This window comes from Dama dama, chromosome X, assembly GCF_033118175.1.
Source record: "Dama dama isolate Ldn47 chromosome X, ASM3311817v1, whole genome shotgun sequence".
Classification (NCBI taxonomy): Eukaryota; Metazoa; Chordata; class Mammalia; order Artiodactyla; family Cervidae; genus Dama; species Dama dama.
This window is the reverse complement of record NC_083714.1, coordinates 91,138,352-91,156,991: the sequence shown is the minus strand read 5'-3', so window position 1 is coordinate 91,156,991 and position 18,640 is coordinate 91,138,352. Positions and strand designations below refer to the sequence as shown.

Sequence of the window (18,640 nt, the reverse complement as noted above, 5' to 3'; positions counted from 1 at the left end):
AATCAATGAATTTAGTAAAGTTGCATGATACAAAATTAACACACAGAAATCTCTTGCATTCCTATACACTAACAATGAAAGATCAGAAAGAGAAATTAGGAAATAATCCCATTTACCATTGCAACAAAAAGAATAAAATACCTAAGAATAAATGTACTTAAGGAAGCAAAAGACCTGTACAAAGAAAACTGTAAGATATTGCTGAAAGCAATCAAAGATGATACAAAACAGATAAAAGAGATATATCATGTTCTTTGATCAGAAGAATTAATATTGTGAAAATGGCTATACTATCCAAAGCAATCTACAGATTCAATGCAATTGCTATCAAATTACCAATGACATTGTTCACAGGACTAGGAAAGAAAATTTTACAATTTGTATGAAAACAGAAAAGACCCTGAATAGCCAATGCAATCTGAGAATGAAAAGTGAAGCTGGAGAGATCAGATTCCCTGATGTCAGATTATGTTACAAAGCTACAGTCATCAAGACAGTATGGTACTGGCACAAAACAGAAATGTGCACTGATGGAACAGGATAGAAAGTCCAGAGATAATTCCATGCACTTATGGTCACCTAATTTGTGATAAAGGAGGCAAGAATACACAGTGGAGAAAAGACAGTCTCTTCAATAAGTGGTGCTGGGAAAACTGGACAGCTACGTGTAAAAGAATGAAATAGAACACTTCCTAATACCATGCACAAAAACAAACTCAAAATGGATTAAAGACCTAAATGTAAGACTAGACACTATAAATCTCTTAGAGGAAAACATAAGCAGAACACTCATCGACATAAATCACAGTAGGGTCTTTTTTGAACCACTTCCTAGAATAAAAATAAATAAAAACAAAAATGAACAAATAGGACCTAATTAAACTTAAAAGAACACAACTGCACTCATCTCACATGCTAGCAAAGTAATGCTCAAAAGTCTCCAAGCCAGGCTTTGAAAATACGTGAACCGTGAACTTCCAGATGTTCAAGCTGGATTTATAGAAGGTAGAGGAACCAGAGATCAAATTGCCAACATCTGCTAGATCATCAAAAAAGCAAGAGAATTCCAGAAAAATATCTATTTCTGCTTTATTGACTATGCCAAAGCCTTTGACTGTGTAGATCACAATAAACTGTGGAAAATTCTGAAAGAGATGGGAATACCAGACCACCTGACCTGCCTCTTGAGAAAAGGGAATCCTCTTGCATTATTGGTAGGAATGCAAATTGATACAGCCACTATGGAGAACAGAAGAGGAGGTTCCTTAAAAAACTAAAAACTACCATGCTGCCCCAGCAATTCCACTACTGGGCACATACCCAGAGAACACCATAATTCAAAAAAGACACATGCACCCCAATATTCACTGCAGCACAATTTACAACAGTCAGGACATGCAAGCAACCTAAATGTCCATCAACAGAGGAATGGATAAAGAGATGTGGTGTATATATACTATAGAATATTAGTCAGCCATAAAAAAGAATGAAATTGGGTCATTTGTAGAGATGTGGATGGATAGAGACTGTCATACTAGTGAAGTAATTCAAAAAGAGAAAAACAATTGTATATTACTGAATATATGTGGAATCCAGAAAAATGATATAAATGATCTTATTTACAAAACAGAAGTAGAGACAGAAATGCAGAGAACAAAAAACTAAACACCAAGATAGCAAAGTGGGGGGCTGTATGAAGTAGGAAATTGGGATTGACAGTTCAGTTCAGTTTAGTTCAGTCACTCAGTCATGTCTGACTCTTTGTGAATCCATGGACTACAGCACGCCAGGCCTCCCTGTCCATCACCAACTCCTGGAGTTTACTCAAACTCATGTCCATTGAGTTGGTGATGCCATCCAACCATCTCATCCTCTGTCATCCCCTTCTCCTGCCTTCAATCTTTCTCAGCATCAGAGTCTTTTCAAATGAGTCAGTTCTTTGCATCAAGTGATCAAAGTATTGGAGTTTCAGCTTCAGCATCAGTCCTTCCAATGAATATTCAGGACTGATTTCCTTTAGGATAGACTGGTTGAATGTCCTGGCTGTCCAAGGGACTCTCAAGAGTCTTCTCCAACACCACAGTTCAAAAGCATCAATTCTTCGGCACTCAGCTTTCTTTAAGGTCCAACTCTCACATCCATACATGACTACTGGATAAACCATAGCCTTGACTAGATGGACCTTTGTTGGCAAAGTAATGTCTCTGCTTTTTAATATTCTGTCTAGCTTGGTCATAACTTTTCTTCCAAGGAGCAAGCATCTTTTACTTTCATGGCTGCAGTCACCATCTGCAGTGATTTTGGAGCCCAAAAAAATAAAGTCTGTCACTGTTTCCACTGTTTCCCCATCTATTTGCCATGAAGTGATGGGACCAGATGCCATGATCTTAAGTTTTCTGAATGCTGAGTTTTAAGCCAACTTTTTCACTCTCTTCTTTCACTTTCATCAAGAGGCTCTTTAGTTCTTCTTTGCTTTCTGCCATAAGGGTGGTGTCATCTACATACCTGAGGTTATTGATATTTCTCCCAGCAATCTTGATTCCAGCTTATGCTTCATCCAGCCCAGAGTTTCTCATGATGTACTCTGCATAAGTTAAATAAGCAGGGAGACAATATCCAGCCTTGATGTACTCCTTTCCCTATTTGGAGCCAGTCTGTTGTTCCATGTCCAGTTCAAACTGTTGCTTCCTGACCTGCATACAGATTTCTCAGAAGGCAGGTAACATGGTCTGGTATTCCCATTTCTTTAAGAATTTTCCAGAGTTTGTTGTGGCCCACATGGTCAAAGGCTTTGGCATAGTCAATAAAGCAGAAGTAGATGTTTTCCTGTAACTCCTTTGCTTTTTCGATGATCTAACTCAAGATTGACAGTTATACACTATTGATCCTATGTATACATTAGATAAGTAATGAGACCTTATTGTATAGTTCAGGGAACCCTACTCAGTGCTCTATGGTGACCTAAATGGGAAGGAAATACAAAAAGGAGGGGATATCTGTATATGTATAGCTGATTCACTTTGCAGTACAGTAGAAACTAACACAATACTTTAAAACAAACAAACAAAAAAATACTTTAAAACAACTATACTCCAGTAAAAACTAATTTAAAAAATAATGGACAAAACAGACTTCAGAGCAAAGACTTAGTGACAGAAGGTTATTTCATGATGATAAAGGAATCAATTTATTATGATGACATAACAATCCTAAATGTTTATACATCTAATACCAGAAGGAAAAACTGATAGAACTGCAAGGAGAAATGAACAAATCCATAATTATAGTCAAAGATTTCACTGAAGGCTCTCAAATAATTGACAGGACAGGTAGACAGAGAATCAACAAGGATATTTAACACTATTAATCTATTTGACCTGATTGACATTTATAGAACACTTGACCTTACATCAGCAAAATACACATTCCACTCAGGTACACAGGGAACATTTACCAAGAAAGACAATACTCTAGTTCATACAACAAGCCTCAACATATTTAAAAGGATTCATACAAACTTATGATCACAGACTGAAACAGAATTAATAAAAAAGTTCTCTGAAAAGAATTCTCTGGAAATCTACAAATGTTTGTAAAATAAACAGCATACTTCTAAACAATCCATGGGTTTACACTGGAGTCAAATCACATTCAAAAATATGATTGAATTAAAATGAAAACACAGTATATAAAAATTTGTGGATTGTCACTAAGGCAGCACTTAAAAGGTAATTTATAGCATTAACTGTTTATATTAGACCAGAATAAAGGTCCAAATCAATAACTTCAGCTCTCAACCTTTGGAAACTAGAAAAGAAAGAGCAAATGAAACTCAAAGTAAGAAGAAGAATGGAAGTGATAAAGATCAGAAAATTAATATATGAAACAGAAAACAGAAAAAATAGAGAAAAATTAATGAGACCAAAAGCTAGTTCTTTGAGGTCAATAATACTGATCAACTTACAGCCACTCTGACAGGGAGGAAAAGAGAGAAGATGCTAATTACAGGTATCAGGAATGAGAAATATGACATCACTTTAGAATTTACAGGTGTTAAAAAGGATAACATGAATGACATAATGAATGATTTCAGGCCAATAATTTCAACAACTTAGATGAAAAACACAAATTTCTTGAAAGACATAAACTACCAAAGCTCAGTTAGGAAATAATAGATAACCTGAAGAATTCTACTATTAAAGAAATTGAGTTTATAATTAAAAGTTTTCTCATAAAGAAAACTCCAGACACAGATGACTTCACTGGTGAACTCTACCAAAAACATTAACAAAAAAATAACAGCAACTGAGCAACAAAAACTCTACTAGAAGATGTAAAACGGAAGTGTATTTTCCAATTCATTCTATGCAATAAGCATTACCCTAACAGGAAAAGAAAACCAGAGACCAGTATCACTCATGGACACAGGCACAAATATTCTTAAACAAACTATCAGCAAATCAAATCTAACACTATATTTAAAAAAGAACACATCAAGACCAAGTGGAGCTCATTCCAGGAATGCAGCATTGGTTCAACTGTTGAAAAATCAATATAACTGACCATACTAACAAACTTCAAAAAACTGATCATTTCGTTTGCAAATATTTTCTTCCATTCTGAGGGTTAACTTTTCCTTTTAGTTATGGTTTCCTTGGCTGTGCAAAGCCTTTTACGTTTGATTCAGTCCCATTTGTTAATTTTTGCTTTTATTTTCATTACTCAAAGATGCAGATTGAAAAAGATCTTGCTGCGATTTATGTCATGGAGTGTTCTGCTTACATTTTCCTCTAAGAGTTTTATACTATCCGGTCTCATACATTTAGGTCTTTAATCCATTTTGAGTTTAGTTTTGTGGATGGTGTTAGGGAGTGTTCTATTTCATTCTTTTATATGGAGCTGCCCAGTTTTCTCAGCACCACTTATTTAAGAGGCTGTCTCTTCTCCATTGTATATTCTTGCCTCTTTTGCAACAGATTAGGTGTGTGGGTTTATCTCTGGAATTTCTATCCTGTTCCATTGATATGTATTTCTTTTTGTGCCCGTATGGATTAATCTTTCCAAAAATACACAAACAGCTTATGCAGCTCAATGTCAAAAAACAACCCAGTCAAAAAGTAGACGGAAGATCTAAACAGATACTTCTTCAAAGAAGACATACAGATGGCCAAAAAGCATATGAAAAGATGCTCAACATCACAATTATTAAAGAAGTGAATATCAAAACTACAATGAGATAGCGCCTCATACCAGTTAGAAGGGCCATCACCAAAAAATTTATAAACAATAAATGCTGGAGAGGACATGGAGAAAAGGGAATCCTCCTACAGTGTTGGTGGGAATGTAAACTGGTATAGACACTATGGAGAACAGTATGGAGATTCCTTAAAAAATTAAAAATAGAGCTACAATATAATCCAGCAATCCTACTCCTGGGCATCTATCCAGAGAAAGCCGTAAGCCAAAAAGATACATGACCATTCACTGCACCATTATTTACAATACCTAGGACATGGAAGTGACCTAAATGTCCATCTACAGAGTAATGGATAAAGAAGATGTGGTATAAATATATGACGGAATATTACTCAACCACTAAAAAGGGTGAAGTAATGCCACTTGCAGCAACATGGATGGACCTAGGGATTGTCAGTATGAGTGAAGAAAGTCAGACAGAGAAAGACAAATATAATACTAACACCTATATGTGGAATCTAAAAAAAGGGTACAAAAAATTTAAAAGGGGTACAGATGAACTTATCTGCAAAACAAAAATAGAGTTACAGATGTAGAAAAGAAACTTGTGACTACTAGGGTGTAAGGGGTAGGAGAGACAAACTGAAAGATTGGTACTGACATATACACACTACTGTATATAAAAGCAATAACTAATAGGGACCTACTGTATAGAACAGGGAACTCTACTTAATACTCTGAAACAGCCTATATTGGTAAAGAATCTAACAAAGAGTCAACATATGTATATGTATAACAGACTATCTTGGTTGCACACCTGAAACTAATAGAATACTGTATTAATACTTTAGTTTAATTAGTATTAAAGTATACTCCAATAAAAGCTTTTTAACTTGATAATTTCAACAGATGTAAAAACAATCATGACCAAATTCAACATCCATTTCTAATTAAAAACATCTAGGAAACTGCAAACCGAAGGGAACTTTCTCAATCTGATAAAAATTATCTATGAAAAACCTATAGCTAACATCATACTTAATGATTGAAAATTGGATGGTTTCCCTCTAAAATCAGGAAAAAGTCAAGGATGTCTGCTCTTTACCAATTTTACTCAACACTGTGCTGGAGATTCTAACAAGAACAATAATGCATGAAAAACTGCACCCAGATTGGACAGAAAGTAGTAAAATTGTCTTTATTTGTAGACAACATTACATCCACAAGAAAGCTACTAGAAGCAATAAGTGAATTTAGAAGTCTGTAGGATACAAGATCAATATACAAAAATCATTTGTATTTCTACATACTAGCAATGAACAATCAGAAACTCCAAGTTTTTTTCAAAATGCCATTTGAAATAGCATAAAATATATGGTGTACTTAAGGATAAATCTGACAAAAGATGAATAAGACTGATATGATAAAAGATGGAAAAGATCTCTGAGAGAAATTAAAGAGCTAAACAAATGGAGGTATATAACCCCATTTCACAGATTGGAAGATGTTGATTCTCTCCATACTGATGTATATATACATTCAATGGAATCCCAGTCAATATTTACTTTTGTAGAAATTGAAAAAACTGATTCTAAAATTCAGAGATGTACAAAGGACTTAGCCCAAACAATTTGAAAGAGAAGAATAAAGTTGGAGGACCAACATCACCTGATTTCAAATTTACTATATAGCTACATTAATCAAGACAGTGTGGGAATGGTGTAAAGATAAATAGATTGGTGGAACACAATGAAGAGTCCAAAAAGGGACCCATACACATATGACAGCTGATTATCATTAAAGGTGCAAAGGCAATTCAGTTGGGAAAGGACAGAGTTTATAAATAAATGAAATAGGAATAATTAGGTAGCCATGTGCCAATAAAGGAACTTCATTCCATACCTTAAGTCAAAAAAATGCAAAATGGATCACAGAACTAACCATAAGCTTTAAACCTAAAACCACAAAATTTCTTGAAGAAAATATAGGGAAAACTTTTTGTGACCGGGGATTAAGTAAAGATTTCTTAGTTACAATACCAAAAAAATCCATAAAAGAAGAAAAAAATATAAATTAGACTTCATCAAATTTGTCATGAAATACACTAAGAAAATAAAAAGAAAAAAATTTATAAAACACATATCTGATAAATAACTTGTATTTAAAATATATAAAGAACTTTCAAAATTCAATAAAAATATAAAAGCTCCTTATATAAAACCAAGCAAAAGATTTGTATAAACACTCCACCAAACAAGATGTATGGATGTCAAATATTAGACATTATGGAAATACTAATTATAATCTTATCATGATATCTCTACCTGCTAATTAGAATGACTAAAGAAATTTCCCAGTGGACAATTCCAAGTGCTGGTGAGGATGCAGATCAACTGGAACTTTAATACACAGCTAGTTAGAGCATAAAACTGTAGAGCCATTTTAGAAAAGAGCTTGGCAGTTTCTAACAAACATATACTTATCATATGACCCAGCAAACTTATTCCTCGATATTTACCCTAGAGAAGTGAAATCTTGTCCAATATCCACCTAGTTCCTATTCCTTCAGTAGGTAGACCTTTTGCTTTTATTTTTATGCAACCTTCCACAGTTTCTTGTTGCATGGTTGTATCATCTTTACATAGGGAAGCTAGCATATATATATATATATATTCAACTCCACTGTCTTAAAGACTACTATTTTCTTTTATGGTCAAAGATGATTATTCTTTGGGTTAACAGACAAATATAACTTATAAGTAACATTTATACCTCTGCCAGAGTTGCCCTCCACGATTGAAATCTTGAATATATAAAACTGAGTGAAAATATTTCTAGGATCACGTTGTGCAGCTTCTATAACTGCCTCTTTAGCCTGAAAAAAAAAAAAGAAAAGAAATATCAGTGTGCTTTTATAAAACACATAAGGAAGACCTTACCATATTTTACTAATGCTATCAATATAGTCACAATGCCTTAGGGACACTCATAATGAAAAGACATGAACATAAGAAAAATCTTTAAAGAACCGTTCTATCACAATACAATAGAAATCAATACTTTTGCTCCTGAAAACAGGGCACATTATATATGTCAAACCAACAAAACACATTTTATATGTCAAACCTACTTAAAACAAGCAAAAATGTTGGATAACATTTTTTTTTAATTCCAAAAGCAACTGATTAGTAAAGCAATTACCAAGAAATATCTAAGGAAAAGTGAGATCCCACAGAAGTAAATGGAGATTTAAAGCCACTTAAAACATTTATTTATTTATTCATTTATTGGCCATGCTGTGCAGCATGTGGGAACTTAGTTCGCCAACCAGGGATCAAATCCGCACCCCTGCATTGGAAAAATAGTCTTAACCACTGGACCATGAGAGAAGTCCAGCCATTTTCTTTTTCTGGTGGGCATTTGTAAACCTAGGCAAATGCTAACTTTAACTTAGCAAAACTAGGTCAGGAAAATAGACATCAAAGCTCAAGAGACCATATTCTTAGGCTAAGGGTAAATCAGAAGTAAACTCACTTTTATCCACATTCTCAGGAGACTGCAAAAAAAGTTACCTTGGTTCTGAGAAAAATGAAAAATATAGGGTAGGGAGAACCAATCCCAAAGGTATAATATGAACAGACTCTCTCGTGTATTTACAGCCCCAAATCATATTATATGGGAGGCCAAAAGATATCAAGCTATGAATTTATCTTTCATTGATATCAAACGGGGAGGTGACTGTGGCACAGACCATGAATTCCTTATTGCCAAATTCAGATGTAAATTGAAGAAAGTAGGGAAAACCACTAGACAATTCAGGTATGACCTAAATCAAATCCCTTACGATTATACAGTGGAAGTGACAAATAGATCCAAGAGATTGTATCTGATAGACAGAGTGCCTAAAGAACTATGGATGGAGGTTCGTGACATTGTACAGGAGACAGGGATCAAGACCATCCCTAAGGAAAAGAAATGCAAAAAGGCAAAACGGTTGTCTGAGGAGGCCTTACTTACAAATAGCTGTGAATAGAAGAGAAGTGAAAGGCAAAGGAGAAGGAAACATATACTTATTTGAGTGCAGAGTTCCAAAGAATAGCAAGGAGAGATAAGAAAGCCTTCCTCAGAGATCAGTGCAAATAAATAGAGGAAAACAACAGAATAGTAAAGACTAGAGATCTCTTCAAGGAAATCAGAGATACCAAGGGAACATTTCATGCAAAGATGGGTTCAATAAAGGACAGAAATGGTATGGACCTAACAGAAGCAGAAGATATTAAGAAGAGGTGGCAAGAATACACAGAAGAACTGTACAGAAAAGATCTTCGAGATCCAGATAATCATGATGTTGTGATCACCCATCCAGAGCCAGACATCCTGGAATGCAAAGTCAAGTGGGCCTTAGGAAGTATCACTATGAACAAAGCTAGTGGAGGTGAGGAAATTCCAGTTAAGTTACTTCAAATCCTAAAAGATGATGCTGTAAAGTGCTGCACTCAATGTGCCAGCAAATTGGGAAAACTCAGCAGTGGTCACAGGACTGAAAAAGGTCAGTTTTCATTCCAATCCCTAAGAAAGGCAATGCCAAAGAATGCTCAAACTACCGTACAACTGCACTCATCTCACATGCTAGTAAAGTAATGCTCAAAATTCTCCAAACCAGGCTTCAACAGTACATGAACCATGAACTTCTAGATGTTCAAGCTGGTTTTAGAAAAGGCAGAGGAACCAGAGATCAAACTGCCAACTTCTGTTGAATCATCAAAAAAGCAAGAGAGTTACAGAAAAACATCTACTTCTGCTTTGTTGACTATGCCAAAGCCTTTGACCGTGTGGGCCACAACAAACTGTGGAAAATTCTTAAAGAGATGGGAATACCAGACCACGTTACCTGCCTCCTGAGAAATCTGTATGCAGGTCAGGAAGCAACAGTTAGAACTGGACATGGAACAACAGACTGGCTCCAAATAGGGAAAGGAGTACATCAAGGCTGGATATTGTCATCCTGCTTATTTAAATTATATGCAGAGTACATCATGAGAAACTCTGGGCTGGATGAAGCACAAGCTGGAAACAAGACTGCCGGGAGAAACATCAAATAACCTCAGATATGCAGATGACACCACCCTTATGGCAGAAAGTGAAGAACTAAAGAGCCTCTTGATGAAGGTGAAAGAAGAGAGTGAAAAAGTTGGCTTAAGTGTTCGCTTCGGCAGCACATATACTAAAAATTGGAATGAGAAGATTAGCATGGCCCCTGCGCAAGGATGACACGCAAATTCGTGAAGCATTCCATATTTTTAACAATGGAAACTACAAGCAAGGTGAAAAGACAGCCCTCAGATTGGGAGAAAATAATAGCAAATGAAGAAACAGACAAAGGATTAATCTCAAAAATATACAAGCAACTCCTGCAGCTCAATTCCAGAAAAATAAATGACCCAATCAAAAAATGGGCCAAAGAACTAAACAGACATTTCTCCAAAGAAGACATACAGATGGCTAACAAACACATGAAAAGATGCTCAACATCACTCATTATCAGAGAAATGCAAATCAAAACCACAATGAGGTACCATTACACGCCAGTCAGGATGGCTGCTATCCAAAAGTCTACAAGCAATAAATGCTGGAGAGGGTGTGGAGAAAAGGGAACCCTCTTACACTGTTGGTGGGAATGCAAACTAGTACAGCCACTATGGAGAACAGTGTGGAGATTCCTTAAAAAACTGGAATAAGAACTGCCATATGACCCAGCAATCCCACTTCTGGGCATACACACCGAGGAAACCAGATCTGAAAGAGACATGTGCACCCCAATGTTCATCACAACACTGTTTGTAATAGCCAGGACATGGAAGCAACCTGATGCCCATCAGCAGATGAATGGATAAGGAAGCTGTGATACATATACACCATGGAATATTACTCAGCCATTAAAAAGAATTCATTTGAATCAGTTCTAATGAGATGGATGAAACTGGAGCCCATTATACAGAGTGAAGTAAGCCAGAAAGATAAAGACCAATACAGTATACTAAGGCATGTATATGGAATTTAGAAAGATTGTAACGATAACCCTATATGGAAAACAGAAAAAGAGACACAGATGCACAGAAGAGAATTTTGGACTCTGTGGGAGAAGGCGAGGGTGGGATGTTTCGAGAGAACAGCATCGAAACATGTATATTATCTAGGGTGAAACAGATCACCAGCCCAGGCTGGATGCATGAGACAAGTGCTCGGGCCTGGTGCACTGGGAAGACCCAGAGGAATCGGGTGGAGAGGGAGGTGGGAGGGGAGGTCGGGATGGGGAATACATGTAAATCCATGGCTGATTCATGTCAATGTATGACAAAAACCACTACAATACTGTAAAGTAATTAGCCTCCAAGTAATAAAAATAACTGGAAAAAAAAAAGTTGGCTTAAAACTCAGCATTCAGAAAAGTAAGATCATGGCACCTGGTCCCATCACTTCATGGCAAATAGATGGGGAAACAGTGGAAACAGTGACAGACTTTATTTTGGGGGGCTCCAAAATCACTGCAGATGGTGACTGCAGCCATGAAAGTAAAAGACACTGACTCCTTGGAAGGAAAGTTATGACCAAACTAGATAGCATATTAAAAGGCAGAGACATTACTTTGTCAACAAAGGTCCCTCTAGTCAAGGCTATGGTTTTTCCAGTAGTCATGTATGGATGTGAGAGTTGGACCTTAAAACTGAGCGCCGAAGAATTGATGCTCTTGAACTGTGGTTCAAGACTCTTGAGAAGTCCCTTGGACTGCAAGGAGATCAAACCCATCCATCCTAAAGGAGATCAGTCCTGGGTGTTCATTGGTTGGAATGATGTTGAAGCTGAAACTGCAATACTTTGGCCACCTGATGTGAAGAGCTGACTCATCTGAAAAGATCCTGATGCTGGGAAAGATTGAGAGCAGGAGGAGAAGGGGACGACATAGGATGAGATGGTTGAATGGCATCACTGACTCAAAGGACATGGGTCTGGGTGGACTCCGGGAGTTGGTGATGGACAGGGAGGCCTGGCATGCTGTGGTTCATGGGGTCGCAAAGAGTCAGACACGACTGAGCGACTGAACTGAACAACCCCAAATGTTTTACATGTGCTGCTGCTAAGCCACATTTCATTTATTCTGTTCTTTTATTCAAGTATAGGATGTATTGTTGCTCCCTGTTTGTCTTCATCATGTTAGAATGGGCTCATCATTTCACCTATTACGATGCCTTCAGATCAGACTCTGTTATCTAATGCATTAGTTGCTCTTTTCAACTTTAGGTCATATGTACATTCAATCAATAATCACAAAAGATCTTCATCTACATATTATTAATTTAAATCCATATGGTATGTATCACAATTTGATATTCAACTGCATACTTTTTACATTCTAATTATTTCATGTGCATAAATCTCATTTTCACAATAGTATTTTAAGTTTATCTATAGAAAGGATCATGTCCTTTATTTATTTATCCTTTATTATCATGTCCTTTATTTATCCTATAGTTGCTGTTGTTCAGTCACTCAGTCATGTCTGACTCTTTGCGACCCAATGGACTGCAGCATGCCAGGCCTCCCTGTACTTCACCACCTCTCGGAACTTGCTCAAAACTCATGTCTTTTGAGTCAGTGATGCCATCCAACCATCTCATCCTCTGTTGCCCCCTTCTCCTCTTGCCCTCAATCTTTCCTCGCATCAGGGTCTTTTCCAATATCTTGGCTCTTCGCATCAGGTGGCCAATGGACTGGAGCTTCAGCTTCAGTATCAGTCCTTCCAAGGAATACTCAGGGTTGATTTCCTTTAGAATTGAACAGTTTGTTCTTGCTTTCCAAGGGACTCTCAAGAGTCTTCTCCAGCACCACAATTCAAAAGCGTAAGTTCTTTGGCATTCAGCCTTCTCTGTGGTCCAACTCTATGTCTGTATATGACTACTGGAAAAACCATAGCTTTGACTATACGGACCTTTGTCAGTCAAGTGATTTCTCTGCTTTTTAATACGCTAAGTTTGTCATAGCTTTTCTTCCAAGGAGCAAGCATCTTTTGATTTCATGACTGCACTCACCATCTGCAGTGATTTTGTAGCCCAAGAAAATAAATTCTGTCACTGTTTCCCCATCTATTTGCCATGAGGTGATGGGACCAAATGCTGTGACCTTAGTTTTTGGAACATTGAGTTTTAAGACTGCTTTTTCACTCTCCTCTTTCAACTTCATCAAGAGGTTCTTTAGTTCCTCTTCACTTTCTGCCATTAGGGTGGTGTAATCAGCATATCTGAGATTATTACATTTCTCCTGGCAATCTTGATCCCATCTTGAGCTTCATCCAGCCTGGCATTTCACATGATGTACTCTGCATATACGTTAAATAAACAGGGTGACAATACACAGCCTTGACACACTCCACTCCCAATTTTGAATGAGTCTGTTGTTCCATGTCCAGTTCTAACAGTTGTTTATTGATCTGCATATGGGTTTCTCCAAAAGCAGGTAAGGTAGTCTGGTATTCTCATCTCTTTAAGAATTTTCCAGTTTGTTGTGATCTACACAGTCAAAGGCTTTAGTGTAGTCAATGAAGGAGAAGTCCATGTTTTTCTGGAATTCCCTTGCTTTTTCTATGATCCAATGGATGTTGGCAATTTGATCTCTGATTCCTCTGCCTTTTCTAACTCCAGTTTGTACATCTGGAAGATCTCCATTCACATACTGTTGAAAGCTAGCTTGAAGGATGTCAAGCATAACCTTGCTAGCATGTGAAATGAGTGCAACTGTGCAGTACTTGAACATTCTTTGTACAAGGCATAGATTGTGTGTGTGTGTGTGTGTGTGTGTGTGCGCTCAGTCACTCAGTAGTGTCTGACTATTTGCAACCCTATGTACTGTAGCCCATCAGGCTCCTCGTTCATGGGATCATCCAGGCATGAATAGAGTGGGTTGCATTTCCTACTCCAGGGGATCTACCGAATTCTGGGACTGAACTTGGGTCTCTTGCATCTCCTACATTGGCAGGTAAATTCTTTACCACTGCGCCACCTGGGAAGCCCACCAGGCATAGATTAGGTTTTCAATAAATATTTGTTGACTTAAAACCTAAATTATAGTGTTTTTACATTATGGCTGTACCGAGAATGAGTCAACATCAATCTTCACCTCAGGGTTATTTAAATGTTAATTTTCTTTTACATCCATACAGAAACGTTTGTGGGGAAAGCTATACCTGCCAAAGAATCACAAAATTGCTTCAAAATCACTGACAAGTTATTATTGTACAAACAGAGGCCACAGTGCCATCTAGTGAATGTTACTCTTTTACTTCTGTTGATCACAAGCTCATTTTCACTCCTATAATGGAAAGGCATGATTTTTGGTATTCCATATAGCAAACAGAATCAATATAAAACCAGCACATGAGACATGGTTGGTTGCACTTTAGGTCTTATAAATATTCTATAAATAGTCTCATCTTGGGGCTGTTGTAAGTCTTATGACCATACTGTGCTTTGAGATTATGCTTTAGTTTTATCAATCTATAGTGATACAATGACATTCATGTATCTAAACTGCAGATACAAGCTGAGGATCGAATTTCTGTACTGAGTTAAAGAGTACTCAATTGTGTATTACTATTAACTTATAAACTATCACCAAAAGACTCCATTATCCCTCTCTTAACAAATATTAAAGTTTTATTATGATTTGCTGTAAATTCCATTATATCAAGTTGTAATAAATTGCTCGTATACTTGTAACCCAAGCTCATTTCTCCCATACAAAGTCTGTCCATTCAAGTCTATGACTTTTACAAGCTAAACACTTTAACATCTTCGAAAATAATAAAATTAGGGTATTGGGCTTAAGGTGCTACAAGTTTCCTGAAGGCAGAGTTGATGTCTATGAAACTGCAGAGTTTAATATTGCCTCACAAAATATACTGGAGATACTGAATAGATAATAGTGATTAAAAATTTACATTTCTACAAGTTAGAAAATAAAATAAAGAAACTACCTAAATTTAGCCTTGTTATCTCAGAGTGATGTCACCAAATGCATGAATTGATGAATCTGTAACATAACCTACTAAGAGTTCAGAAAATAAGACTCTCCAACCTCTTTAACCCATTCAAATTGACTTATGATCTATGATTCAATGTTTCATGTTAAAAGAAAGAAACTGAGCTAGAGAAACGAATAATGGGATGATTTTTTAAATAATATAATCTCATTCACTTCTGATAATCAAAGACACTCACATATTTGGTTACTTTTAATTTCCAATTATCCACAATAGGAAGGACAGAAATAGCATGAACAAATAGAATTCCTACATCAGGGAAACTGACAACCATTTATGGAGTCTCTATGACTATTTTTTTAATATAATGAGTGTTTACTATGCAATAGGCTCTATGCTAGATAGCAGACAAAATAAAGATATGGCCCTATCTTAGAGGAGGTATCAATTTAATAGGGAGCTAAGATAGGTATAGGGCTTCCTTGTGCCTCAGGGTAAAGAATCTGTAATGCAGGAGACGTGGGTTTGATTCCTGGGTCAGGAATATTTCCTGGAGGAGGAGATGGCAACCCACTCCAGTATTCTTGCCTGGAAAATCCCATGGACAGAGGAGCTTGGTAGGCTACAGTTGATAGTGTCGCAAAGAGTAGAACATAACTGAAGTGACTTAGCATGTGAAAACTAAGAAATTTTATCTGATTCAATAAACATAGTTTTGTAAAACTTCTGAACAATGCTCAAATAGATCAAGGGAAGAAGTGAAAAAAATCACATAATAAAATTAACCAGGCTAGGTGGGAATAGCAAAATAGTAAAATATGACGAACTGTGTGATTTTTTTCACCTTTCTATCTCTCTTAGTGCACAGTAGACTATTCTTACATATGGAGGGTATCAAATCAGTATCTGGTAAGTTTAAGACTAGAAAAATAAAATGGAGAAATATACTAATAGTAATCAAGTAGGCAATCTGGTCTTAAATGATATAATCACAAACTGAGTATACATATTAGAACACACCTGGTTTCCTGCTGTCTTATTCTTCCCATCCTCACTACTAATACCATTTGAATTCCCAATTATAGGCTCAGTCCTACACTAGGCTCTAGATCCAAAGCTAACACAAAGGAAATTTAAGAAGCATTGCCTCAAGTCTTAGAAAACTCTATTATCTATTCACTTTGTATTCTCTTTTAGGTAATTGCAGTCTGGCTCCCCATGCCTGAGCTCCACTCTTTAGAGCCACGAATCCCAGTCACTTGAGGTTTGGAGCTTGACCTTGCTTTTTTCAATCTATCTACACATACGCCCAGTGATGTAAAGATTTTAGCCCTGCATCTGAGTCCAAATCTCAGTGACTGAAGACCTGTTACCTGATTGATGAGCTTATGTGATACCAACCACCTATGTGCCTGACTTATGGAATCTTTCCAACTTAAATTTTCCCCACTGCCATAATCTTCTGATTTGTTCATTAGGATACCCTGATGCCAACTGCTTTACTGAGTTGAAGGCAACTTGTTCATCTCTGTAACTTCAGAGACTATTACAGTATCTCATACTATATTCTATCCATCTTGATGAGCTGATGAGATATCCCTCCTTGGCCTGCAGATGTATCCATCTCCCAGCTCTAGGTCTCAGTACTTCTCAATCTGCCAGATTAACACAAATCATAGAAGTCACAAAAGCTTTGTGATTCTCTTTTTTATATGTCTTTAAGTAAGCAGTGGGAAATTATCTTTCTGAAATAGTTAATGGTATTCTGAGCAGAAATATAATTAATTAGGTAACAAAATCTATGTGACATCTTTTCAGGTCTTTAAATAAATAGTAGTCAACTATCTTTCTGAAACAATTAAATGTTAGCCTGTGTAGAAATACAATAAGGTAAATAAACTTTCAACTTCTCTTTCAGGACTGTGAATTTATAACAAACTAAATGGTAAATACTCTTGTGAAAGAAAATCTTAAGTATTCATTCAGACAAATAATCCTTCAAAGTAAACAAATCTTCAAAGAAAGTGTCTAGAATTACCATCTTTAATCACATATTTTCCCCTAAATTTGTCATTAAAACTTAAAAAGCAACCAAAACCTTCATACTGGGTCCATACTTGTCCATCCCGTTTCTCTGTCCTACGACAAGGCAATATACTCCCTTCCCATCATGTGCATACTATTATGATAAGCAAAGGAAGAAATGTCCCAATTGCTTTGGGAAGTACGAATGGCTCTATCCTCAAACGAGTTTTATCTATTTTACCTTCTAGAATTTTGTCCTGATAAGAAATCAATTGCTGAACTTTTTAAAGAGTGGTAGAAAGGCAAGAGCTAACCCAGAAAGTAAAAGAATGATATTTCATCCAAATATTTGTTCAAACTGAATGCTTCACCAAAAAAGTGTTTACCTTAAAATTTATTCTGCTTCAAAGGACAATACTGCAGATGGTTAGTAGCAGATAACCCTGTTCATGAATTCCAATGATACACTACCTTTCAGAACAGAGTGTTAAAAATAAACAGTAAGCAATGGAATTAAGAGTCTATAAATTCTTTCTCCTATTCAGAAGTTCTACTTATTAATGTTCATAGTGTGTGTGTCAGGAAATTACCAATTTGGCTTTGTCCTGTATGAAGGAACTCTCAGATATCCTAACCTAACAGTCAAGATATCACATTGTAATTATCTCTCTGGCACTGCCTGTAACAACATATGCTATCTTTGAAAATAACATAAATCAAAACACCTTATCAAATTGTCCCAAATGCAGGTAACAAGAAGCCATGTTCCTCTGTAGCTTGGCCAAGTCCAGATCAGATTGATCAGCTGCATAAAATCTCAGAGAATAACAGTACCAGTGCAGGGCATCATCAAAATTTTGAACCTAAAGTTTAAAAAGAAATAACAAAATTACAGAGATATCTCTACATTTGATCCTAATTGGTCCAAGTCATCTCTAGAAACAAAAAATGGTAATGCTTAAATTTTTAGTCAAATAAAACACATCTTTAGTTGGATGCTAAGTGCATTTTATTACCAGCCTTGATGAATATGTCATAGTGGCAATCAATATTCTCTCTTCTTCCCTCACATCAACAAAATTAAAAGGCAATATATGAAATTAGAGAAAATGCCTGCAAACTACATATTCAATCAGAATATGACCCATCAGAACAAGACCCAGTTTACCCCACAGTTAGTATCTCCCAACAGGAAGCTGCCATAAGCCTCTTATCCTTACCTGTCCGAGGTCAGACAGAATGAAAACCACAATCACAGAATTTTAATCAAACTGATCACATGGAGCACAGCCTTGTCTAACTCAATAAAACTATGAGCCATACCATGTAGAGTCACTCAAGATGGATGGGTCATGGTGGAGAGTTCTGACAAACCGTGGTCCACTG

General features: G+C 36.4%; 1 protein-coding gene and 1 non-coding gene across 2 annotated transcripts in view; one reads left to right on the top strand and one right to left on the bottom strand.

Annotated features, from left to right (window-relative positions):
* TEX11 (testis expressed 11) overlaps nucleotides 1-18,640 on the bottom strand; it is a 265,819-nt gene that overhangs the window by 94,699 nt on the left and 152,480 nt on the right. The window contains exons 15-16 of the mRNA XM_061137613.1: nucleotides 17,980-18,117; nucleotides 7,969-8,071 (exon numbers count right to left, since the gene is read on the bottom strand). Of these exons, the coding sequence (XP_060993596.1) occupies nucleotides 7,969-8,071; nucleotides 17,980-18,117 (241 nt within the window). The remainder of the gene's footprint in view (nucleotides 1-7,968; nucleotides 8,072-17,979; nucleotides 18,118-18,640) is intronic.
* LOC133053261 (U6 spliceosomal RNA) lies at nucleotides 10,397-10,498 on the top strand. Its single transcript, XR_009692192.1, has one exon. It is a non-coding gene; the product is annotated as a U6 spliceosomal RNA (small nuclear RNA).